Source organism: Phalacrocorax carbo, chromosome 3 (assembly GCF_963921805.1).
Source record: "Phalacrocorax carbo chromosome 3, bPhaCar2.1, whole genome shotgun sequence".
Taxonomy (NCBI): domain Eukaryota; kingdom Metazoa; phylum Chordata; class Aves; order Suliformes; family Phalacrocoracidae; genus Phalacrocorax; species Phalacrocorax carbo.
In genome coordinates, this window is record NC_087515.1 from 47203035 (window position 1) to 47229969 (window position 26935).

Sequence of the window (26935 nt, forward strand, 5' to 3'; positions counted from 1 at the left end):
GTGACAAAATCCATGACTCCTACTGTTCCCTCTGCTGGAGAAGGGGTGGGGGAAGCATGTAAATATTTTAACAACAGGGCTTATTAACTTCTGTAGTAACTTGGAAAAATTAATCACAAGTTACTTCCAAGCCAAGATAGTCTTTGGCAACAAGAACTAATTTCCCTATCAGACAGGAAGGCAGCTCAGATCTGTACTGTGATTTCTTATTTTTTCTGGTCAATTTACCAGGTTAAGTAAGGAAGTTGACTGTCCTAATTACCATTAGTTGAGAGTGCAGTCATTCCACTCAAGGCCAGGGCTGCTCAGAGGGGCCTGGGCAAGCCAAAGGAATGGGGCTGAGAGAAATCTCATTGAAGTCAAGGTAAAGCACAAAGTCCTGTGTCTGGGATGGCTAAAGAATGCATAGGGTTAGACAGGCTGCCTGCCTGGGGCAGTCACTTGAGGCCTTGGTGGACGCTTGATGAAGCATGATCCCTCAGTGCAGCCCCACAGGGCTGGTGGCTAACAGCATCCCAATTGCCAAAGAGGCAATTACTGCTTTTTATTCAGCACCCATAACCCAGCCCCTTAAACGCGGCATCCCACTACGGGCACCGCAGTACAAGAAAGACTCGTAAACCTAACCGAGCGAAGCCACCACCATGGTGGGGCCGAAGCACCTGCCCTGTGGGCTGTACCCCTGGGCTTCCCCCGGGGCTGTAGCAGCAGAGCTCTTCCCCGTGACGAAAGGCAGAGCCGGCGGTGGGCGCCTCGTGCCTAAAGACTCCCGCCCAACGACGCCGGCCCCGCCCCCGCGACGGCCGCTCGCGCCCTCACTTCCTGGGGCGGGTGGGTTGAAACATGGCGGCGGGTGGCTGGCGGCGTCTTTCTGACTCCGCGGCCGTGCTGCTGTTTGCGGCAGTGCTGGGTCCTGCCGCCGTCTCCTCTTCCTCCTCCTCTTCCCGGGCGGGTAGTCCCGGCGAGCCGCGGAACAGCGTGCAAGTGTTGAGCAGCTCCAACTGGAGCCTGGTGTTGCAGGGCCAGTGGATGTTGGAGTTGTGAGTAACGGCCGCTTTCCCTCAGAGGCACCGGGATGGGGGGGTGGCCTGTGCTCAGCGCCTGCCCCGGGGAGGAAGTAAGGCCGGTAACGCCTGCCCCGCAGAGGGGCCGGGGGTGCTGGCTTCCCTGCTCCGCGCGGGGAAGTGCGGGAGCGGCCCCGCACCCTCCCCGCCCCTGCAATGGCTGCTCCGGGGCGTGGGGACATGGGAGTAAGCCGCCGGGCCGCGCTCATGCAGGGACACCTAGCGCCCGTGGTCCCCTTTTTCACCAAGCCCTGTGGTCCTTTGGCCTGCGGGCACACGCTCGTATCACGTGAGGTGGACTGATAAAGGTAACTTTCCTTCAGGTGCTGGTGGTTCTGTACGGGCACGGAGCCCGTGAGCGCCCCAAGGTTAAACTGGGCACGTCTCAGTAAGCCCTGGTGTCACTGATGACATTTAAGCGCCGTTATTCCAGGCAGCTACCCGCTGGGGAGCAGCGTTAGACACGGCGCCTTCCGCTGCCGACCTGTTTGGGACTTTCACTGGGTCTGTGCAGGCTAGGAATCTGGTAGGTAACGTTTAGTAGGAGTAGGCTTCCAGAGCAGTGTTACATAATATCCTGGTACACCCTCGTTTCCAGCTGCCTTGCTCCTAGAGTTCTTGTTGTTCGAGGGAGATGCATCAGATTTCATTAGCTTTTCAGTGCTGCCTTATGCTGGTGACAGATACAGAGGTTTGTCTATTGCAGGCCAGGGTTTTAAGTGCTGTTAACTAACTGTAGTGGTGTCATGGCTTTGCTTGTGACATGATACTGTTCTTGAAATGCCTGTGACGTTTTGTGTGTGGAGGCTAGCTCACCTGCTTGTATCTAGAAGGGGGAAAAGAAACTTGAGGGTTTTTCTAAGATAGCAGTTAAATAAAAATAGTTTCAGTGGGCTATATGCTCACATGGTATGTGTGCTGCGCAGCTATGAAATGGGATTTTACTGTGGTATGTGTACTACTCCTCTGTGGCAGTGCTTGAGTTTGAACAGGTTGAAACAACTAAGTTGCCCATCAACATCTGGACTCGTGCTCCCTCATAAATACTGACCCAGCTGCTTTAAATTTTTAGTATTGAATTTGAGTTATCTGTGGTATCTTATTAGGGGAGGGACTGTCACTTCCTCTACGGCTTGACTGCTCAGGATCATACTGGGCACCTGGTGTTAATCAGTGAATAGATGGGAACAGTCCTGAAATAGCTGATTGGGAGACCTGGGGCTGCCCACTGTTGTGACTAACCATTTGGGGTTGATTTTTGAGTCTTTTTTTTCCCCTTTTCACTTATTGTGTTCTAAAAGGTGGGGGAAGAGATGATCTTGGAGTTGGAGAAAATAAATTTATTATATTCTAAATTGAAATTTTTCCACTTCTGACGTCCTAGTCCTATGTGGAAGCTATTGTAGGAAAGTTACCAATTCATACACGAGTTGATGATTCTTAAGGAGGAAAAAAGGTTATTTATGGTGACTCAAAGTTTTTATTTCTAAGAGAAAATATTTAAATAACTAGTGGTGCATGCCCCTGCAGAAGAAAGAATAGAGGAACTGACTGAAATCAAAGTGGTTGTGATAGCAAACAGTTAAAATACTTTGAGTCTTTATTCCACTTGAAATGTTGCCATCTGGTTTGGAGTGACAGGTAGCTGATAGTAGCAATGGTGGAAAAATTAGCTTTAGTGCTAGCTGAGTATGGTACATGTTGCTACATTGCTTAAATTAGACTTATTTTTATGTACAGTGTTTAGTGTGTAAAAGGTCCTTGGTTCTCTGTTCTGCTTTCTGTTTTATGTTTCTAGTACTTTCTGCTTCTGCGGAGAAGGAGCTTTTGATGTTATTGAGCATGCTAACTCAATGCTGCTGTTCTTGAGTTAGTGAGAGTTTGAGATTCCCAACTGTGTCTAAACAGGAGTTTGAGATCTAGTATTGATTTCTTATGATTCTTGCATCTGTTTTCATGCTGATGGATTTTTGGCTTCTACTGATGCTTATCTGGTTTAGAGCTGGTGATCCGGACAAGAGTCCTGCATGTCAGTTCATTGATTCCTTCTGTACCATGTGGTAGGTCTGTTGGCAAGACTGCAGTATTGTTTATCAAAACCTCGTTTGCTCGAAGAACCTTCTGTTTGTTATAAGACCTTTGTTTTCCAAGGAATACTTGGGGTTTTTTTTGATGCAAATGTTGTTTATAGGATCTTTATGGAAAAAATACTTATTTTGGTCCCCTGCTTTAGTTTACTGGCTTGAAGCTTTCTGCCCTGGTAGGAACAGGTACTGCTACTTCTGTTTAATGTCAGTGTTTCTATTTGTGAAGGTAGTGTAGGCAAATTTACTGCATGCTACCATTCTTCTGTTGTTCTCAGGTGCACAAACAGAGAAGATTAAGTCAGAAATTACTTGTGTGGGATTTGTAGTGGAAATCAGCTTTTTCTTCCTTCATCCCTCTAGGCTGAAGTGTGTATGCTTGGCTGACTTTTTGTAAATATTTGGTTATTCACAGCTGGCAAAATTGCAGGCACTGGAAGCACTGCTGTATTTCATTGATAAAAATGTTCTGGATAACTTTTGTCTCTGAAAGACATTACAGTGCTTTTTGCTTACTGTTGTTATCGCAGCACACAGATCCTTGCTGAAGGAGTGTGATGCCTGAATGAACTGTTATAAAAGATTTCCTTATTGACTTATTTCTAATCTGTAGCTGCATGATAATAATTCATTAATATGAGGTACTACTTTGTCTTTATTTTTAATATTGTCTATCCTGAATATTGAAAACTAATTTCTGGTCTGTTTATTTAAAAGTGCATTTCGCATTTGTAAACACAGCTTGTTCCAAGCTTGACTGATCTTAACTTAACATCTGCTTCTTTTTGAAGCAGATAAAAACACACACAACCCTTCTCCCCCGCAGTAGTACTCTTGTTGTCTTTATGCTTCTGGTTACAAATGAAACTATTTAATATGTTCCTGTTGCACCTGCAGTACTTCAGGAACTTGCACAGCGAGAAAATCTCTAGTTTAGTTCCTACACAGGACATTAAATGTTTTGGTTCCCGTTTGTTTCAGCACAGACTTAGTCCTGCGTGCACTGAAAATAAAAGAATATCTTAATTTTCTATTTGAATTCTAGCCAGGTGAAAATTGGGGTAATACTGTAAGTAATAGTCATGTTTTCAAGGCTAGCGTATCATACCTGTAGCATAGGCTCATATTTCATTTTCTTATTATCTTTTATCATTAAACATTGTCCTGCTATCTAGTAGTTCAGGTTATTGCAAGAGCTTAGTCCTCCCACTGGCACTTTTCTCTGTAGTTGCAAGGGAGTGAGCTAAAAATCTAGCTGTATGTTTTGATATTTACATGTTTTACTGCTTTTAAACACTTTCTGTAAATAAACTCCTGAAGAATTCCATAAATTATTTCACAATGACTGTAGCTTAGATCGAGAGTTCAGTAAGATTCAGAATTTTCTGTTACTTATGAGAGTATAGGCTCCTACTTCCTCTTGATTTGTTAGTATCCAGGCTTTTCTTGGTCCTTTTCTTAAAAAAAAAAAACAAAACAAACCCAGAAACCAGAACAAATAAACCACACACATAAAAAAGCCAAAACACAAAAAGCAGGGGGGAAATTAAAACCCTGTAGAATGATGGAACTTAATCTGCTGAAGTTCTAGAAGATTTCACATAATTTTTCAGTGATCGGCTTTCTATTTTAAAAATAATTTCTCCATCTTTAAAAAAATATTCTTGTGAATGGAAAGTTGGGGTGTCCATTTTTTATTGCATATGGTACGTTTACCCTTTCCTTGTTTTTGAAACTAGAGAGCTGAAAGATTACGATATATCCTCCGTTGTTTCCTGTCTTGTTCTTGGAAGTTTAAAATGCATTTCATTACTGAGCTGTAGAACAAGTGGAAAGTAGCTCTTGAATGTTGTCTTAGAGAATACAATTTGTTTGGCTTCTAGTGCATTACACCCAATGATACACCATTACTCTCTCCCTTTATTCAGGTATTATTGGAAAAGATATGATGTCAGGTTGCTCAAGTAGGTACAGTAGCATGGGAATTCATAAGGTTGAGCTTGCACCCTGAAACAAATTCCTCAGAACATTACCTCAGTGTATTGTCACTTCAGCAGCCTGTCTGTGATTAAGGCATTTGAGTGAAGCTTTGCAGAGGAGAATGCAGGGAAGAAACCTCCTTTACTTGCTCTTTGAGATAGCTAGGGCTTTAGGGGTTGTACAAAAAACAAAACCAAACGCACCCTCAAAATCTCCCACCAAACACCCCCCCATTCCCCCCACCCCCCCAAAAAAACCAAACCCCAACAAACTTGCTTAGCTGATGTGGAGCAGCCGTTTTTGGGTGGGGAAGTATTGGTAGATTACAGGGACTAACTTGTATCTTTGGCTACCACCTGCCCACTTGAAAAGTAGACTAAAACAACATAGTTGACTTTCTGAAGCTTATCTTTTGTTGAAGTTACAACAATGCCTATCCTGCCTCAAGACCTCTCTGTGTTTAGAAACAAGATGAAAGCCTGATAACACCCAAAGACGAAAGGCACTCTTTTTTTGTGTTTATGAACTCTGTAGCAATAAGGCAAAACTACTTAAAAAAAGAAAAGTAATTATTTCGTTCTGATATTGTTTTTACCATTCAATTAGGTACTGTCTCAATATTTGCACCTCTAATTTTAATACTACTCCCAATCTGAAATCCAGCAAACAGCTTTGGTTTAATGTAAGCAGTACCTTTTATAAAGTTGTGTCTTGAATTGAGAAAAACTGGAGTAAACAGGGAAACTTCCATCTTACCTATTTTGCTGTTTTCTCTTCAGCAAATCCTCTGACGCCTGTATCTGTAAGCTGTTTTTCCTTTGTTCCTAGATTCTTGCAACTTTGTGAAATTTCTATCAGAGCAAAGTGTAGAATGGTATTGGAGGTTACATCTGTTCAATGCTGAAAGTTACTGACTGTGGTAGTAGATAAATGGAGTCAGTTGCATTCACTTGAAAATGAGTGAAGTGGTGAATTCCCTAGCCAAGCAGTTACAAGAGAGATTGCTGGCTTGGAATTAGAAACTGTGTATCAGTGCACCTTATTAAAAAAATTCTGTGTTTACCAATGACTTCTGTAGTGATATGACTGAATGGCACGTTTGCTTAAACTGGTTTTAACTTCAGTATTTATTTATGTTGTATTGCAGTCATCAGGGAAGTTGCTGGTGTTTGAAAGCCAAAGCTTGGTCTTTTATGCTTTAGATCAGAGATAGACCAAGACTTTGCTTTTGACTTTTTAACAGTTTAAGATTTAGTGTTTGGATTGTTTTCTTTACACCCTCTAAAAAAGCTTCAGGTATTGTAATGACTTGGAGTAGGAACTAGAACACACCTGTCTACTTTGAAATAGTGATTTGAATTCACTTATGTCAACTGATCTTGCAGAGGGCCTGACCAGCAGATAGATGTGAGTTGCCTTATTTATGGAGGGTAGTGCATGAGGATATTTCAGTTGTAAAACTTAGTGCTATGTAATGGCACAAAGGAGGTGTAAGTTGAGAGATATGTGATACATGCTTGCAGTGAGTAACCTGGCAGTGTGTAATTTATAGGTATGTGGTGTTTCCAATCTGATATTTTTAATGGTGGAAATCAGTAAATTGCTTTTTAATATGTGACAGACTACTGAAAACTTTCTTTCCTTAATTGAGTGCCCAGGTCTTGGTTTAAATTCGAGTGGACTTTGATTTTTAAATTGGAAAGACCTCAGTGCTGTTTTCTTGGCACACTTGTAGGGTGTAGGGCACAGCACAAACAACAAGTTAACAGTTAAAGGTACACCCTTGTGCAAAGGGAGAAGCTAGAGGAGTAACAGCCCTAATTTGGTGGTGTTAACGAGGTGCTAATTATTTCCTGGTCTGTCTGCAGAGTATGGCAGAAAAAAATTTGATTACATCTGCTTTTGTAACCTGGTCATGCATCTTGTGACTTGCTGAAATGTAGTGAAGACAGGTTTCATGGCACACGTGGATTTGCTTTCGTGCTCCTGCAGTTCTTTTCTGGGGAATATGAGTGGTAGTTGTACCACGACTCCTGTACGAATACAGATCAGCCACAGTTCTAAAAGATTGATTAGAAGCCTACTCGAAAGTGTTACCTCCTCAGGCTTCAGTTCTTCACGGTACAACAAGTTTTTTGAAACTTTTGCTAACCTAAGTGTGAAGTATTTTACTCTTCTGTATCTTAACAAAAGAGAAGGTGTAAGGGGTGTATTGTAAGACTGAGAGTGAGACACAATAAAGCTTTGGCAATAGAATATTTTTGGTATTTCCAGGAGGCACTCCTGAATCCCATAGTGCTTCAAATGCTGTGTAACGAATGCAGACATTAAAGCTTCAGAAAAGTGAGGATGTTGCAATAAACAGCAGTTAACTCTTGCAAAAGTCTGTTGTCTGTTGCAAGTTCTCTCTTGTATATGTGAGGACAGGGTGTTTCCAGGTTGGCAAAAAATGGATGTGTGATTTCAGGAATGTAAAGCAAATATTTTAATCCTGATTGTCTGTGCCAGTGTTCAGCCTGAGTGGCTGGATCTTGTAGCGTTGTATATGACTGTTGCAATCCCACATCCAATATGGGTAATAAAAACTAGGAAGCCAACAACTAAGGCTTTTTGTGAAGAAAATACATAACATTGTTATGTTCTGTCACTACCAAACTGTGATATGGTAGATTTTAATGCAGCTTTGACTTAAAGAAACTATTTATAGTCGTATTCATATTAGCCATGTGTAGTGAATTATTTCACATCATTTCATTTAGGAGAAACACTCATGAATATCAAATGTAAACATAAATATTGATAGGGCCCAAATTTCTATTTCATGATCAGGTAGCACCTTAAACAGGCTAAAGGGTGTATTAGTCTTAAAAATTGCATGGCATGAATTTGACATATCTAGAGAAGCTGAATTTAGACAACATTCTAACTTCTGTCTTTAATTTTAGACCAACATCAGCAGTGTTACCTGATGGATGCATGCAGTATCTTACTGATAAGCCTTCAAGCTACTGTAATAAAATAATACTGTTTGTAAAGTGCAGTATCTGTCAAACTATTATTAAAACACCCCTGTAGGCCAGCAGCACAATGGAAAATAGCACTGTGTGTGAGACTTGTTTCCAACATCTTTTTAAAAGATACGGAGGGTCTGTTTCTTGGCAGCATAAGATTTATGTACTTTTTTCAGATGTTCTCGCACAGAATAATGCTGATTCAAAAACCCAGGATATTGGCTTTCATACTTACAATCATAAATTGCTAGTACAGTTAAATACAGTACATATTTTTAAATCGTATCTTTTTGACTTCCAAATGACAAGATTTCTTTTTTTTAAATACTTAGGTTTCAAAACTACCATGAAGCACTCAGACTAATTTTCATTTTACCTCTTCTGTGAGAAATTACCTGTTTTAGGTTCAGTCAGTACATGAAACATCTGTGGGTGGCTGGGGAGATTTGTCTGCAGCCAGTAAGAAAGTAAGTATTCCTCATCAGAAGGCAGCCAGAGAATAGGAAATGCTACTCTTTAGGTCAGATAGTAGTACTGGCAGACAAACTGAAAGAGTAAGGGAGCTCCTTGTAGAGGTTCCCAGTTAGAATGTAGTGTTATGTTGGCTGTAACGGATATGGGACTCTGCCTATGAAGAAATTTGTTTTGATTGTTAACAATGGATGAGTGCGTATGGAGTACTTTGAGAAGTAGTGCATCTCTAGACCCACTACTTCTGGTATCAGAAACCTGCATATCTACATTTATACTTCCACCCCCACCAATAAAAGCCATGTAAAGGTCCCTGTTCATTTGTAAAAGGGTAAATCTGTGTATGGGCAATTGCCATGCTGAGTTACACACTATACCTAGCTGTTCTGTGTTACCTTGATTGCATATATAACAGACCATTGCAAGCTGCACAGGTTTGACACAGTCTTTGTCAACCAAGTGAGGGTAAAATGCATAATGATGGCAAATAAACACTTACCAACACTTAAGTGTTATCTGATTTTGTCTTTTCATATTAGCTGTCTCCCCGCTGATATTATCAATAACAACTACAAACTTGGTTTGATTATTGCAGTTGGTAGTGTAGAAAACTCAGCTCTTGAAACATGGTTTCTTATTTTGCTGAAATTAATCCTGAGGGAAGAATAAAAAACCCAAGACTTGAGAAAGACAATCAGTATGAGTAGTAGGAATTTGATGTGCATTCTTTTTAAATCTTTAAAAAGGGCGTGCCTTGATGTATTGAGTAGTGGGCTAAGGCAAATGTAATTTATAAAAGTTCTGAGGTGTGGGAAATAAATACAGAATGTTGCATTGAAGGATGCTGCTTCAGAGGACAGCCTGGCTTCAGTAGTTCAGATAGCTGCTATGGAAATGGATTTATTTCATATGTAAATAGAAAAAAATCAAAAGTGGTTGTGGGTTTGGATATGAATTTCTCAAATCTGGAGATATGCTTTTGTTTTAATAACATGAGCAGGAATGTAGGGATGGATTAAAAAATGCTACTTGATTGTCTTAGTAGACTTGATTAAGAAAGACTGTAGGCTTTTTTCCTTTGTGATTGATGTGTTTGTATTTTCTCTGTATGGTAAATAAATTTGAATGTCTATAAGAATATTAAAATATTTAACCTATTTTCCCACTTTAGCTATGCTCCTTGGTGTCCAGCTTGTCAACAGATTGAGTTGACATGGGAGAGTTTTGCAAAGGAAAGCGAACGCCTAGATATCACTGTGGGAAAAGTGGATGTCACTCAAGAACCAGGTATAGTATGAAATAGTGTGTTTTAATAAAAGGAACTATTCAATATAAGTACTACTTAATATCTGGGAGTGGAGTGTGTTTTATTTTACCGGAGTACCTGGGATACCAGGCAAGTCAGAAAAGAAGTTTCTAAATCAAAATAACATTATCCACATTTGTTTCTCCATATAGTTCATAGCTGTGAGCCTAAGTTTATAAATTCAATCTGAAGGATTGGGGGAGTGATCTGGCTTAATACTGTATTAAAAGGGACTTATTCTCTATTTTAATCTACTTCACTGAAAGCTGCTGCCTGTCTCATTCCTCTCTCTTCCAAACTGTCTGGAAGAATCCAGTTCTGTAGCCTCCAGTTAGTGACAGTTTCAGGGTGTGGTAGCATTACCACAGTGTGAACCTTCTTAAATAAGTTCTTAACTGTTCCATGATGGTGCTGGTTTGTCTTGTTTAACTGTAGTACTGCTTTAAAGTACAGACGTTACTGTTTTTTTGATGCTTATGCACATATGCACAGATGCATGAATATGATGGTTTTTATTCCTTTTAGTGACTCCCTTCAAAGTTTTGAACTTGTGTTTGTGTAAGCAGTACCAATATTGTTTAAACCTCTGCATCTCTTGGGACGGCCTCATGCTTGTTTTGGCTTTGAGAGGATAAAAGATTTTATCAGAAATCTGCCTAACAGAGTTAGGCAGAGATGTTACTAGAATAAAAAGGCTAAGCTTTACTGAATTTTTTTTCTCTTCTCCTCCTTATAAAATGTGAGGAAGATGTAATAGTTACTCTGGAGTTCAGGCTGCAAATGGGGATCCATTATAATCCTATCCTGTTATTTTCTCCCAGTTAGACAGAGGTTCTTTTGCTTATGCAGTGTTCATTTGGATATGACTAACTTAAAAATGCACTTTCAGAAGCGAGGCTGTAAAAATAAATACTTGAGATCTCAAAAGAGTTTTTCTTCCTGGTAAAAACCTTCAGTGGCAGTGTTGGGACCTGAAGGGGTCTCTGGACTAAATTTGTCTAACTACTGAGTGATCCAGATTCTTAAGATCTTAGAAGTGACTTTTAACCAGAAGTTCCTTAAATATTTCAATTTCTAATGTTGATGAGAGTCTTGACTTCTGAAGGTGTTTGACTTTGCAATTCAAAGAACTCCCCCCAAATGAAGAATTTGTACCAAAGCATGAGGAATATACCTACAATACTCAGTTCAGCACAAAGCATGAGAACTGTAGCCACTTCTAAAGCTAATGAATACTCAGACTGGAAAATGAAGATTTATTACATAGTTGCCATTTAGTGCTGATGTAGTTTTGAACGTATATAAGCTCCTTTGGAAGCTTTCCAAAGTTATTGAGGTATTTTTACTATAGGCTTATGTTTCAGCCTTTCGGTTGGCATGCTTTAAGTGCTCTATCTCCTGTTCTTGCTTGCACAATGGGTACCTTAATTAGCTTTGGTTATGTAACCGCTTCATCAAATTGAGAGTAGTCAGAATGTGTTAAATTAGGGGAAAACCACCAGATGAGTGCAGAGTTGCGTAAAATTGGACTTAAAATCTGCAGGAGAAACTAGCCATTCATGGTGCTTAATTACGGCAGATGCCCAAAGAATGAATCCACCAGAGCCTTAAAGGTTTTGCAGTGTATCTCAGTCACTTGATGAGGAAAGAAGCAGCACTTCAGTACATCTTTTCTATTGAAACATTCAGTATTTCAAGAGCAAGTAATGGAGATGCTTCTGGATCTCAGTTTTGTATATTTGTGATGCCTTTCTTAAGCTCCCTATCACAACATTTACCTGTGATTTAAAACAAGACTTCCTGGATCTTCCGTAATCATCTTTGAGTATTCGTTTGATGCAGGCAGCTGTATTTTTAGATGGCACCTATATTCTTTAGTCTTTGGGGTTTTTTTGGAGGTGGGGAGTGGGTGGTGCAAATACGGAAGTTTTTTCTCTGATTAGCTGTTGACTTCATAATAGATGTATGTCAGTTTTTGATTTGCAAAGACAGATGCTAAACTGTGTTTCAGTTCAAGTTTGTATTAAATATGCAGCAGAACAATTTACTGTCTGTTCTTAGCTATCTGGATTTACTGTTCTAAGGAGGTGCCTTAGATAAGCAACAAACCTCCAGCTAAAGTGTTGGGGATGCCTAGACGCATTTTGGAAACAGATTTTATATTTTATAGATTTAATTGTTCATTCTGAGACCATTGGTATTTGTTCTAGGATAGACAAGTGGTAAGAGAGATTTAAGCTAACCATCTTGTTTTTTGTTTCTCTGACTAGCATTTTTAAGACCTTTGGAGAGTCTTTCAGTGTTCCCATGACTTTCTCTGCTCTTATGCTTATGTTCCTTATGGCTCTCCACCTAGTTTTCCTTGTGCAGCTGTGCTTTCTGCTTGATTAATTGTACTGTTGCACTTGTGTTTTTGTTTACCTTATACCTCCCTGTGCTAGTTCAGCTTTTAGCTGTTTTACAAAGTTTTCCACCACCCTGCCTCTGATAGCAATAAAGGCAGAAAGCTGAAGAATTGAAATTAGGAAGACTTAAAAGATGCCAACACTTGGTTTGATTTAAGCATCTTCAAAAAGAAAAAAAAACCAAAATAACAAAAAAACCCCCACAACCCTTTTTTGCCTATTCCATAGGGGAACTCACACTAGGAAAAACATTGCTACTGAAACTTAAAAATACTTGGCTTAGTTCAGTATCGCTTGTCTTTGTCTCTAAAGGCAGAAACTCTGCTGTGACAGTACTTTTCCATGACTAACTTCCTGGTGCCAAAAGATGTTTGCTTTATTGAAAGCCAAATAAGGACTTAGTTTTCCAAAAGATTTTCACAGAAATTTGTAAAAGGAGAAGTAATTGATTTGTACTCTTTACAGTGATACATTACATGACTGGCAATTGCCAGTTAGAGGAATGTAACCCTTACTGATGGAGGTAGTGAAGAATAAGGTAAGCTGCAGAATGCAGCTCTTTTCCAATTAAGCTATGCACTGGGAGATCTTTGATGGTGTACCTAACAGCAGTGAAGCTGGAAGCACTCGCACCTATTACTCTGTAGCAGTACTTAGTGGAAGGCCAGAGAACTTCCAACACCAACTCCCTATACAAGCTGCTTTTTGATTATTTGGATAATTTTTCTGTCCTGTGAGTTCCATTATGTTGTCACTGTCTAGGGTGATGCTTGAAAAAAAAATAAAATTACTTTAGATGTGCCAGTCAGTGAAACACCGACTTTCAGAGTAGGGATCAATTCCAGTCTGCCTCTTGAAGCACTACTTCAAACTTTTTGGCCTTTCTTCTGTCTTAGTCTGATGTTCAAAATGCTGATATGCCCCACCCTTATAGATGATGTTAAAAATTATTCTTGTGGCTTAAACTTGGAATATTTTAGAGAACAGAATCCTGAGACGTCCCAAGCTTTATTATCAATCTGTTGGTATACCATTTGTATTTACCTGTAGAGGACTGATGTATGGGAAGGAAGAAAAAGAAGCTAGGAACATCCTAAACATTGTCTTGCTCCAGATATGTTTATGAGAGGGACTGAGCCTTCCTACAGGATATAAGAACAGAGTGGTTGTGCAGTGTATGTGAATTATTTGGAAGAAACAATCAAATGCAAAGATTATTTAATGACTTGAAGTACTTGAGATCTGAAATGTGTGGCGCTCAATCATTTAAAATCAGCTAGACGATGAATTAAAATTGGGGCCAGAGTTTGTAAAGTTTAAGTCATTGCTATCATCGTTAGTGGCCCAACCTTCTAGGTGAAACAAAGGTCATCTGGATGAAACTACACGCAGATGCAAGGACTGGAATATGGGTGCATTTGTGTCGTTCTTTTTTCTCTTGGTTGGAGGGGCACACTGCTGGTCTGGTCAAAAACTTCAGCTGTGTGCAAATATTGATTAGTGAAATCCATGTAGAAAAATTACCCTGTAGTAAGCATTCTTCAATGTAAGCATTTTCCCCTAATTTGTCAAGAGTATTTAATATCTATTACTATTTGTAGCATTTCTGAAGACAAACTGTAAGCCTGTATTTACAAAACAGTGGTAAAAGCTATGTGGTGTGCTGCTTTCTAGTCAACAAATACAGATCTGTAGGTATTTATAGATAAGTCAGAATGCTGAGAAATTTCACTTTTACTTAATGGTTTGATGTGGTTTTTTTCCTCCCTTCTAGGCTTGAGTGGTCGTTTCTTTGTCACAACACTTCCTACAATTTACCAGTAAGTGTGTCATACTAGAAGGAGTTGTCTGTTTCAGTATGTATTCTTTTTTCCTGTCCCGTTCAAACAGTGGCATGGAAGATATAATGAACAACTGACTTATTTCACTTCTGTCAATCTCTAAAACATTTCTCAGGAGCTCAAAGCATTTAATGAATGTCAAGTATGTATTTTTGACTTATGGTGGAAGGTTCTCCTGACAGTTTTGTACCTAGATAAGTGATGTTTTTTCAGTCTGGAAACATTTAATAGCATTTGTAAAAATCGGTGCAAGTTTGCCGTATTGGCTTCTAGAAACCTGACTGTATGTGAGCAGACATGCTTGACCTTATGTAAGTGTCACTAAAACTTCTCATTTGCATAACTGACTGCATAGGTTGCATGTAAAACAGTACAGAAACTTTCCACTGTTGTACAATCGTAACAATGACAAACACAAACATACATTATCTTACTGCTAGAACTCTTCATGTGTTGACTAGGTACCAATATGTAGCTGTTGACTCATAGTTGTCACTTGTTTCAAACTGTAACTCTGAACTGTGAATGAAAATGAAGGTATAGTGACTTTTTATTTGACTTGAGGTTATTGTTTAGAGCTTTGCATTGATTATATTGAAAAGTCCTCATCTGAGGCTCTTTAGTTTAAGTGACTTTACTCAGTTCCTCTGTTATCAATACTGTTAAAAACAGATCAGGAAAGATGTTTTCTATAACTCTTATCCAATAAAAAGATATCATCCTTTGAATATTCAACCCTTTTTTAAGTCATGGTATTCTGAGTTGTGCATGTATATACACACACATATGCACACTTTTAATTTTGAGTTGTGTTTAAAAAAGGATTTAGTTGTTAACCTCATGTGCTTTGTATTTGCTGTAGTGCGAGTGAATTTTTATTTAAGAAAAATAGCATGTTTTAATAAATGGCAAAAGCTCATGCTGTTTAAAAGCTGAGACCTTCCATTGTGGATTACATGATGCTTAGGTGTTCAACTTGCTTAGAAAGCCAAATACATAATGTTTGTGAATTTTGGGGGTTTTTTTTGCTTTTTACCATAGATGCAGTTTAAAGGATGTCTCTGTTAATGCGTATTTTTGGTTTTTAGTGCAAATGATGGAGTATTTCGCAGATACCGAGGCTCACGGACATTGGAAGACCTTCAAGGTTATGTTTTAGAGAGAAAATGGGAAGCTGTGGAGCCTGTAGCAGGATGGAAGTCTCCATCTTCTATAATGTAACACTTCGTTTTTATTAACAACAAACATGCTTTATAGTTCATTATTCATTAAGGGTGCTATTTTGACAGCTTAGAGACAAAAGGCCTTTATTCCCTAGATAGGTAGGCTTTGCAGAAGCAATCTATATTGACAGCCTGCTTTCCAGATTCTCACCTTCAAAAGCAGGTTGTTTTCTACACTTGCTTTTGTTCATGTTCATAAGGCTTGTTTATATCATCTTTGAAAAATATATAAAGAAAAAAGTACAGCCATTGAGCACCATGTAACTGTCAGTTTCAGTATCTTTAAAATGTATATTTATGTAGAATTTTACTTCATGACTTCTGGCTACTTGGGGCAGACAGCCTTTAGCTTTAAGAATTTCTTGCTTCTTTCTTTACAAGGAAGTCTTTTGTACTCCCTTGGAATAGGAAACATTGTAGTGCTTACACAGTATATCCGAATTTGTTTTCAGAGCGTTGGATTTGCTTTGAGGTAGTGTAGAATAGGTTGCAAGATGTAAAAGATGAACCAGAGATGTGTAATGCCCTGCATTTCATTCTGGCTGAAGCTGTTATGTGTAAACTCATGTCAAAGATACAGTGGGTATCCTTATTTTTCATCTGAGGATGAGGAAGAGCTGTAGGATATTTAGTAATGGGCAGAGGAGCTACAGGGCTGCATACTGCCGTGAGCTGGGGAAAAGGTGGTTATGGCTGTGCAGGGTTAAGCTGTGGAAAGGGTATTTCTTGATTATGCTCAGATGTTGTCTTTCAAGTCACTGTTTCAGTGCGTCGTGTTGAGCTGGCTTAAATTAATATAATACAGAGAAAAACTACCTATTTACAGTAACCTTCTGGCAATTACTAGGGGATGAATGGCATTGAAAGTCCATAGATGGAATCTTTTTCTGGTTTCTGGGACATTTGCTGTGCGTCACAACTTCTGTCTGTCTTAGAACCTGTTCCTTCCTTTTCTTTGTTTTCTAGGATGCATGGCATGGCAGGACTATTTCACCTCTCTGGATGGATCAGGGTAAGTAGCTGTGCGGTAGTGTTTTCCATACCTCCTCTTTATGCTTAGAATAATCTATTTAAAAGTCAAAACCTACCTGAGTATTTTCATTATCATTTTGAGAGTTACATTTTCCTTACATTTACTGTACATTGGGTGTATAGTATCTTTGCACTATAAATTCCATAGTACTAAGATTATGGAAAAATGGTGGTTTGATTGTAAAGAGTATCATCAATCTGAAAAATACTTACACTCTTATTTTCTTGGTATAGCTAAAATGTTCTATCAGACTGTGCGAACACAATAAATTAGGTTTTTTAAGAGCTGCTGCAAAAATGATTGTAAACATCAGGAACGCATTTAGTATCTACCAGGTTCTCTCATTTAATACTACTCCTAAAAATTATACCCAGGTTCATTTTAAGAGTTGCAGATGGACTGCAGAAGAGCATAATATACATATAGTGTGTCATGCAGGAGAAGAAAGGGTAATGGTTTTATTTTTCAGTAAGACTTTATGCATCTGGATTTTAAACTGTCAACACCATTCGCATAGGAACATGACAAATTTGGACAGTGGGGTAATTATCAGAAGTAAAGGAGAAATGCTTACCATACACTGAAGTATGCTTTGAGCTTAAAAATATTTCAAGACACTTTTGTTTGGGAGCTATCAAAGTTTTTCCTGTCGCATGCAGATGCTGATAATTTTCAGAGCTTTCCAGTTTTGGTCAGAAAACATACTCCTCAAAATCTTGAAGTATAGCCAAGATTGAGAGACTCTAATTGTAGCAAAAGGTCTTAACATGGTAACGTGCTACAAAAAAATGAATGTAGTAGTTTAAACTGAGTCTGTACCGCTTCCAGTAAGCATATAACTAACCCAGAACCAAACAAAACTTCCAGTTATTAGGTTTCCTCTGTGAGCTATCTTTGATTCCTTCTTTCATTGTATAGTTTTAACTTTTCATAGCCTTCTGGCCTTTCTCTTCCATGGTTGCTGTGTAACGTAATGCTGTTGTCTCTGTCTAGTTTCCTTCCGGAAAGATTAAATGCTCTGGGAAGAAACCTTCTTTAATTTGCATTCTGCTTTGATGAATATTTCAGCTGTGCATTTCCTCAGTCGTCTTGCTGTGCTGTCCTTGCATGTACTCCAGTAAATGTTGGAAGCTGTTCTGACATTTAAAAAAAAAGACCCTGGAATTTCAATATTTAAACTTTTGTAAATGTTGATTGTGGTTTGTTTTCTAATGGATGTACTCTTGGAAGAGATCTAATGTTGTAGCTTATTTCCTATCAGACTATCTGATTCTGTGATGCTTGGTTAAGTCACTTGAATTTGCAGGTTTTAAGAACACTTCAGTTTCAAGTGAATCTTAATATTGTTTTTGGATTATTCTCTTTAGATTATAAATGAAATCACTTATTCAGTATCTGCTTAGAATGGGTGGCTCACTTAAGAACTAAAGAGCTTGACTAAGAGCTAAATGGCTCAATTCTAGTTAACAAATTAATTCCCAAATTTAAGTATGTATTTAGATCTTGTGCAACTTTAAGCATCTACCACTCTGCTTCCCAGATGTGATTATGGGGATAAAGCTCTGCATGAGGTTATGAGATTTTTTCCCACTTGGTGATGTGCTTGTGAAGGGGGTATAAAAGGACACTTGCTTTTAACCTTAGTTGCTTTTTTGGTTCTGAAATGTTGAACGGTCTCCTTTCTACAACAGAGGCCATAACAGATGTGCAGATCTTCATGCCATGGGTTCATCAAGCCCAATAGCCTGTCTCCAACAGTTGCCACCCTCTTACAGAATATAAGGATCAAGAATGTTGTGATACTTTCCTGTATGCTCTGAGCCTTCCTCATACATTAATCCGCACTAAGATTATGTATGGCATTTCTAATGCTGAGTACCTTAGCAAGAAGGAATTGGGCATCCTTTGCTTAAAAAGCCTTTTAACGTGAACAACTTGGTAAAGAAAAACAAGATTTAATGTATCAAAAGAATTATAGTATCACTTTGAAGGATGACTAGGGCTTGAGAGGGAAGACTTTGGTATAAATACTGTTAAATGAAAGGTCTTGGCTAGCTATCAATTCATATAATGGTGACAGCAGTATAAATCATAAGTGGTGTTAGGTGTGAGGTTAAGTATGTTGTTCTCATTTCCAGCAAATTCATAGCTACCTCACTGGTACTCTTGGAGTTCATGCCTGGATTTCTTATGCAATCTTCATCTTAGCTACCTTATTGATTGGCCTGTTCCTGGGTTTGGTAAGAAAGCATTTTACTTTCTTTTTCTGAGTTACCCTGAACTTTTGCTTTGCATTAACTTGTGGAAAAAAAAGAGAATAAACTTCACTGATAAGATGTACCAAAGTACCTTATTTTAATGATGTAGCTCTTCTCCCTGATATCCAGTGATAGGATGCATGGGAGTGGTTCAGAGCTGTGCCGGGGAGGTTCAGACTGGACACGAGGAAGCATTTCTTTACTGAGAGGATGGTCAAACACTGGAACAGGCTTCCTAGAGAGGTGGGTGATGCCCCAAGCCTGTCACAGTGTTTAAGTGGCATTTGGACAGTGCCCTCAATACCATGCTTTAACTTTTGGTTAACCCTGAATCGGTCAGGCAGTTGGACGAGATGATCATTGTAGGTTCCTTCCTACTGAAATTCTCTAGTGTATTCTCTTCTATTAAAATTACTTAAGTATTCAGTACTGCACATCTGCTCTCTAGTGTTGTAACTTACTTCTGGTAAAAGTAAAGACTGGTTCACTCAGATAAGTTAACCTTTTTATGACATTCATGCTTCATATTAGACTTGTTTAGTCCATCCACTAAACAAGTGATTTTTATATTGGCCTTTTATATCCAAGCCTTTTCTACTTAAGGCTTGAATGTGCATGGTCAGACTTGTGTAAAGACTCTAACTTTCTCAAAACAATGGCTTTGTGGAGAGATTTTTATTAGCTGGAGTGGGATTGTATTTGTGGGAGTTAGCAACATAAGTATGCTGCTGCACTGTTACACGAAAAGATGAAAATATTTTTTGAAAGGCTTTGAAGGTTTGGGGGTTTCATTGATTTACTCTCTTCCAGGGCATAGCTTTGTGGTTACAGCTTGGTTTTAATAAAATCTGACTTCACTTCTTTCTCCCCTGTGTTCTTTTCGTTTGAGTTCTCATTAGCAATTGAAAAATCTGACCTTTCTTGTTACTAACCAGAACTGGTACATTCCTGTATCAATCTTCAAAACATCAAGGTTATTCAAACAAACCTGTTAGCTATATATGTGAATGTTAAGGAACATATCCTAAGCCCTATGTTGTTTCATCAGTGGAAACAGTTCAAAGTTGCTCTACTTGTGGAGCTGGCATTATTTCCTCTCAGAACATTTGAATGATGTGGCTCTATGACCTCTCCAATATCAAAATCAAATGAGAAACTGAGCTGGAAAAGGAGCTATAGATGGGAATAGAAGTTCTTTCAGATTAGTTGTTTGGTCCACAAGTGTGTTATACAACTGCAAAGACAGTTTAAAACAGTTATGCTGAGAAGTGGTTTAACTGACTACTAAATTGCTGGTCCATGTAGGAAGTGTAAAGGTTGTTTCTGGCACTTGGATCTCTGCCCTTCAGCCCAAATATTAGCATTAGTGAAATAAAGAAAAACTACATGAGTGTTTCTCGATAGTACAGAGAAGTGATTTAAAAGTAGAATGTGTGTATTTAGGCAAAACCACATTTTTATACACAATATGTGTACAGAAGTTACACATGAGCAAATGGCTTTCATTATACAACTTAAGCAGCTCCATTTTTCTGGATGGTAGATTTTTATCAGCAAAAATGATTGCAAATCAAGTTAATGTAACTAGGAGCAAATTAATATGATGATTTTAAAAAAATCTGTCCTCCTTCCTCCTTCACTAAAAAATCCCAAGCCTGGAGAAGCTGAAAAAAAGTAAAGTTAATCTCTCAGCTTTTTAGAAAAGCTTTTCAATGATTGAAATATATTTCTTTAACATCATCTGTCTCTCTTCTTTCCTTTGCATTATTCTTAGCACATGACAATGAGACACAAATCTTCCTTGCATTTTGACTGTATGTGTTCTACACTAGGCTGCTTTAAATAACAACAAAACCCTAAAAGACAGAATTGAGCACAAAAGGTGGAAGTGCACATCGTGTATTGGGGAGATGGGGTAGGAATTGAATAACATCGCAAAATATAGAAAATCTTGACCAAGAAGGTTTCATAAGTTCTAAATAAATAAAAATTCCTCAACTGTGTTCTGGGCTTCTTCTTAAGGTGCAAGCCATTTCAATACTGAATAAACTTACGGAAGTAGGGGGCAGAAAACTTGAAGAAGGCAGAGAATGTTGGTTGGTATGCACTGAGAACATGTGTCTCTTCAGTGTTTTTATTTAGCTCCTTAGGACAGCTCTTATCTCTGAGCAAGATAATACAATTTTCTAAATTTTTTAAATGTCTATCTAAAAAGGATGAGTAGGAAAATACTTAACAGCGCAGGGGCTGCTGGGATGGTTTGCTAATAAATGCCTTTTTTCCTTTACACAGATACTGGTTTTGATTTCAGACTGCCTTTGCCCATCCAAGTCAAGATACAGAGCTGAAACATCTGGTAAGAATTCTTAAGTTTAAACGTACACTTGTAGGAGGGAGAATTTAGATGTGAACCAATGACAAGAAATTCTTAGTTGTCAAGAAGTTAGATGTGAACCATTAATCAGGTATTCATTTTAATCACACTGATAAGGATTGATATGTTGGGCTCTAAAATATTGATGTCAAAGCACCCACCAGGAGAATAGCAAAGCAGGGAAGAAGAAAAACCAAAAACCCACAAACAAACCCAAAAACACAAACCCCAAACCGATAGTAATTTGTTCTAGCTTCCACAACTGTGAAGAGGCTAAATGCATTCCAGATGAGGAACTCGGGGGGGAAAGATACTGGGATTTGTGCATATTATGCAGGTGCGTATTCACTAGACCTGTTGCTTAAATATGGAAAGGAATTTGCTTTGGCAGGATACTTCCACATCCTAATATACACTCTGTATACTGCATTAGGAGATGCAACATCCTGAACCTGCAAAATTCTCTACATAATTTGTGGTTGGGGAAAGGAGAAGTTAGAGGGAAACAAATTAACCTAGAGACTGCAGGTGTGGGGACAGGAAAAGGTGTTGCATCTCCTTCAAATAAAAGAAAACCTATACCTTTCTGATCCTTAGTGAGAGGGCATCTGCATAGTATTCTGCTCTCCATGAACTTGGGAGGTAAAAACTTGCACATGAAATCAAGTTGCTTGTCAGCACCAGATGTGTATTAAGCTCCAGAACTCCTTTTGGTATGTTTGTGCTATTAAGTGAGAGTCAAAACTTAACTGTAATTTAAAAAATTGTTTTATTTGTGTGTATTTGTTTGCTGTTGAAGATGAAGCAGCATCTGTGACACTTGTCAACAAGACTTTAGCCAAATTAGAATTCATAAGGGTGAAAAATTATCGGCAAAATCTTAGATATTCATCACTATCAAAATAACAAGTACACATACGTGTGTTTTCAGTATGCTATCCAGCTGGCTGGTGGACTCAACAGCAGCTGTTACCTGACAGAACTTACCAGTATCGCTTTCCCACTGATTTGTTTGATAATGATACCTCTTTAAGGAGCCAAGTAAAACTGATCTGTCTTTAGTTTGTAACTTAGCTTTGGTTTTGTTCCACCATCTATGTCTGATATGCAAGAAGACCAAATGAAAATGGAGGAGAAATACTACTGAAGGTTTATTTGAAATAATTGGAAAAAAGGAAAATACAGTCCCATACAAGTCTTCAGTAATAATGTTAATGAATATTTAGAATACATACATGGTGATGTAACTTTTAAAAAGACTTTGTTCTGAGATTCAGTCTAACTTCAGTATTTGAAACTCTTCTTTCATTTAGAGGAAGCCATTACAAAGGATAATGTGGAGAATGCAGCATTAGAAGAACCGGAGGAGGCTGCAGAGCTTTCCGCAGAGGATGTGGAAGAGACTGCAGATGTAAAAGATTTCTCAGAAGGAGAAGATGCAGCAAATTCAAGTGCTGATGACTCAGAGGAGGATTTAGCACTTGATAAAGAATCAGGGGAAGAAGAAATGGAAGACTTAAGTGAACAACCTTTAGCTGATTCAGAGACTGAAAGCTCACTAAGACAGCGTAAAAGTCAGGTGGCTGATAACAGACTATAATTGTTTTGGTGGCGTGTTTTGTACACTTGGACCAAAGAAGTGTCAGACCCTGTGTCTGAAGCTGAAGCTTACACTTGATTTGTCATTTGTGTTTACGCAAAACCTCTGCTCTGTCAGCAGGCTTCTGTTTTTTTAAGCTAATACTTGCTCATTGGGTTTGTTTTATAAGCACATATGCTGTGTTGTACGACTTTAGCCGTGACAATCAAAAAAAAAGTGTATCTTATCGGTTTGAAGTCTTCTAAGAGAAAAGGGGTGGAACAGAGTCTCAGTTCACCAGCTATAAAATGTGCATCTATGCTTGTGTTCCTTTGTAAGTAGTAATTTAAGCAAGATCAAAACTTTGAACTCTTTGCAGTAGCTTGGCAGGACTGTGGCTTTTCTGTCTGAAAGTGTGTTTCCAAATGCCACAGGAACACCAGATAGTGATACAGTAGTGAGAGAAGGCACCTTACTAGTCTTCTATTAAAAATGTGTACGATGGGCTTATTTTTATCGCTTTCTACTGAAGCACCTTTCTCTTTCATTTTATTAATATTTGTTTTGAAATTTTATCATACAGTATGCCCCCAGATTTTTCAGTTTTTGGTAATTTGGAGGCATGCTGCAGAGCTCAAGCTTGCCAGCTGAGTTTTTTTGACTCAAGGAGTTTGAGTAATTGAAAACCTCAGGCTGAGAAAGAGTGACAGCTAAATGTTTAAAATACGTTTGAACTTTTAGAAGGTTTAAAGGACATCATTTTGGTCAGGGTTTTTTTTTTTTGCCAAAACATGATTTTCACCCCCCTCCCTCTACAAGAGGTTGTAGCAAGTCACTTTGCAGTCTGTAAGTTGTATATTTCTTGCCAGTACGAGCTTGTCATATGCAATGCGGTTCTTCCATTTCCAGCTCAGAATACTTTTGGCAGAACTCAAACTGCTTTAGTAATATTAACTGAAGAGGCAATTAAGGTTTTACCTTTGATCACTTTTCTACTGGAATTGACATGCCACTGGAATTGACATATTAGGAAATGAGGAAGGCACGGGTGGGTAGTGTTGGAGAAGCTTTTGGTTTTGCTACTTATATCAAGATAAATGTCTATTGAACTGTGTAAAGTGAAAATGGCTTGCCAGGTAGACAGCATTAGGTATGGTTAGCAGACTTAAGTCATTAAAAATATCAGTATTTACCTCCTCTGACTTGGTTAACATATAAGGCTTTTTTTGTAAGGAATACCTAGAGTGAGGTCCTGAAAATCCCTATTTTGTTGATGTGTGATCATGTGCGTAAGATGTATCTTAATCTTGGGGTTTTTAATATATATTGCATAAACCTTGCTAACATGCATGAATTTCATCTTGTTCTTCAAGAATAAACAGATGAAATAATCTCATGAGAAGAGACAAGTTGCAAGTGCAAAATGCTGGTTTCCTTTGAGACCGAGATCAGTAGGGCCAATTTGTGTTGAAAGTTGTTTTGGATTTTTGTTTTGTTTTGGTTTTAAATGCTCATAAAGAGCATATTTACTAAGAAAGCATATCTTTTCCTGTCTGTGTTCTATTGTATATTTGTGTCTTGGAACCATATGGTAGAAACTTTGCATTTGTCTGTTAACAGCTGTGCAAAGGACAAAATTGTGCTGCATACATTGAATATGAATTTTCTTAAGGGAAGTTTTTAGTCCGGAGCTTGAATTTCATGTAGTGGACATGTAAATATGCTTTCACATAGTGCAAACATACAGTTGATAATATATGTTTTCTGTTATTTGGGCATTGTCCCATGTAACTGAGCAATCGTAGAAGCTTCCTGACAGCAGAACTCAGGAGCAGTTGAAGTACATAGCAGCTTTTAAAAAAAGAAAAGTAGAAAAAACCCCAAACTCTAGCTAAGCTTTTATTTGCAGAAAGAACAGAACTGTGGCCACTGTAGTCTGCAGGGAAGAACTGTGCACATAAAAGCACAGAGTACAGATTTGTTGTTTCCATGATGTATTTGCTTTTTTTATCTGTGCATCAGGAGCTCATAAAAGTCTATGGTTAAAATCTTGTTTGCATTTTATTTCATGAGATGGGCAGCAGTCGGTGTGTATATTCAGTTATGTGCACTTGCGTAAGACAAGAATAGGCATATCCCCTCAGTCATGGATCCAAAACTGAGATGCTAAAAATATGTGGGACTGTATCCAGCACAGATTGAGGGCAATGGTGACTTTGGTTACGTACCGAAGAGGATATTTTTATACTCTATAGGGTCTTGTGATACTCTGTGTAGGAAGGAGCATGTCAATATTAAATTCTGTTGCAATTTCTCTTTGCTTTTGTAATAATGTGGAGCTAGTAATCTAAAATCATCTTTTAGCTGTTTAAACAGGTTTTAACTTTAAAAGGCACAGAACATCCTTGTATCTCATGGTGGCTTTGTTTGTATGCTGTTGGGAGTATGAAGTATTAAAAAGTCAGGTATACCTCTCTTCAGTGCTCAAGATGAGGTATTTGAGCTTTCTGAATGTTCAAACAAATAAGGTGCTCTCAAGAGTTGAATTTCATTACAGTGTCTTTGAATTTTAAAAACCCACAAGTTATACTTTGTCCTACAAGATACAGGGTTTATGAGGTGCTGTGGGAAAGATCAGAAGCTCCTGTGTGTGGTGATTCTCTTGAGTGTCTGCTTACATTTCCTCTGTTTTTGCATGTCATTTAAGTTTAGATTATTTCAAGTGAAGATATTAAGAATTTTCCATCCTAATAGACCTAACTGCAAGATCCCTCTCTGATGGGCAAGGATTAAGTAAGCAGGTGGCAAGTCACAGCAGTTTCTCTTCATAGATCAGTCTTGTGAATATGGAAATGAGCAATTTTAGGCTTCCAAGGTTTCTTGAACATGTGTATGTCATTGCTCCTGTGTTTTTATGAATAAAATAGGGAATAATGATGCTACCTTGGGTTTGACTGTATTTGACGTGTATTGGAGTATCTGATTACAAAGATCAATAAGTTGTGATTAAGACTTTAGAAAAACAGGTGCTATGCAACCATTGGTATCTCCAACTTAGTTGAACATTTGTAGGATAAATATTGTCGCATGATACTGGACATAGTCAAGTGTGACTAACACTTGTAGCAAATGCTGTAAATGCTAAATTTGTGTTGAACAGAAAGACCACTAGCTATGCAGTGAGTGTGGTGTTACCTTCCAGAATTAGGGTTATTTTTCCCCTAAAACATATTTTAATTGAATCATGCAAGTATGGAACTAATTAGAGTATTACAATAGTATTAAACTTGGTCTGTTTCAAAAAAAAGTCGATATCAACCTCTTTTGCAGTCTGAGTCTCTCTGCCCTCTGTTATGATTAATTTTTAAAAAATGGAACTTGTTCTTGCAATCTCAGTATAGACAAAAATGCCCTTGGAGAAGCTGCTGCTACCACTGTTCAAAATGTTTTGAGTAAGGATAGGGCTGTAAGGCTTGTAAATTAGAGCTGTAAGTCAAAACTGACTTAAGATTTTTGAGAACCGATTTAAATTTCAAATGGGATGCATGCCACTCTGAAAACCACTCCCTGATGGAGCTGAACACGAATGCTTAAAAGCAAGTAATTAAAAAGATCCAGTGGGTTACTTTTTAAAGAGGCTAGAAATACATATAGCCTTTCAAAACTCCTGTCCTTGGTATTTGTGTGAAACTTGCAAGTGTGTCTTGGAGTACTCTGTATATGCTGCACCTGTGCTGGGCAGCACTTGTAATGTGGGCTTTCTTCGTGGAAATGTTATACAGGCTTGTCTTTCATATGAAAGTGTTGCAAATTTATACTACTGGTATTTTTACCAAAATTCCATATAAATTTTGTATTTATGATCATCTTGTAGTTAGTTTTCATTTTCTCAGTGTGTAGATGGCTCATCTGTGTAATTAACAAAAGGTATTTTTTTAATACTGGTCTTCTAGTTAGTAGTAGAGTCTGACTGGTGAAGGTTCCTTAAACTCTCTAAAAAAAAAAACCAACCCCAAAACAGAGAAATCCACCCAACAAAAAAATAACCCACCCCAAACGAACACCCCTGTTTTTTAATGAATTAATGGTAATGTTAATGTAATTGCTTCTTCCTTATGTGAGTGAAAAAAATGCTTGGAAGAAGCATACCTAGACTGATGGTTTCACTGTAGTAACTATGGGCTGAGCAGTACACTCTCAAAGGCATAAAATGCAGCTGGGGCTCAGATGCAGGCTGCCAGGCAAAATCGTGTAACTCTAAACCCTTGAGGGCTTCGCCTCTATACCTCTGTGTTAGGTTAGTTTT

The 26935-nt window shown here is 38.4% G+C and overlaps 1 protein-coding gene across 3 annotated transcripts; it reads left to right on the plus strand.

Moving 5' to 3' along the window:
- The first annotated feature begins 804 nt into the window (after positions 1–804).
- TMX4 (thioredoxin related transmembrane protein 4) lies at positions 805–26495 on the plus strand. 3 transcript variants are annotated; one of them, XM_064446813.1, is made up of 8 exons: positions 805–1040; positions 9782–9897; positions 14096–14141; positions 15251–15379; positions 16352–16397; positions 18557–18658; positions 20969–21032; positions 22364–26495. In XM_064446813.1, the coding sequence occupies exons 1-8, from the start codon at positions 844–846 to the stop codon at positions 22648–22650; spliced, it is 987 nt and encodes a 328-aa protein (XP_064302883.1). In that variant the 5' UTR covers positions 805–843; the 3' UTR covers positions 22651–26495. The 3 variants fall into 3 exon arrangements, with proteins under 3 accessions (XP_064302883.1, XP_064302884.1, XP_064302885.1); XM_064446815.1 differs by lacking the exon at positions 805–1040 and adding an exon at positions 8499–8606; XM_064446814.1 differs by lacking the exon at positions 18557–18658.
- The last annotated feature ends 440 nt before the right edge of the window (positions 26496–26935 follow it).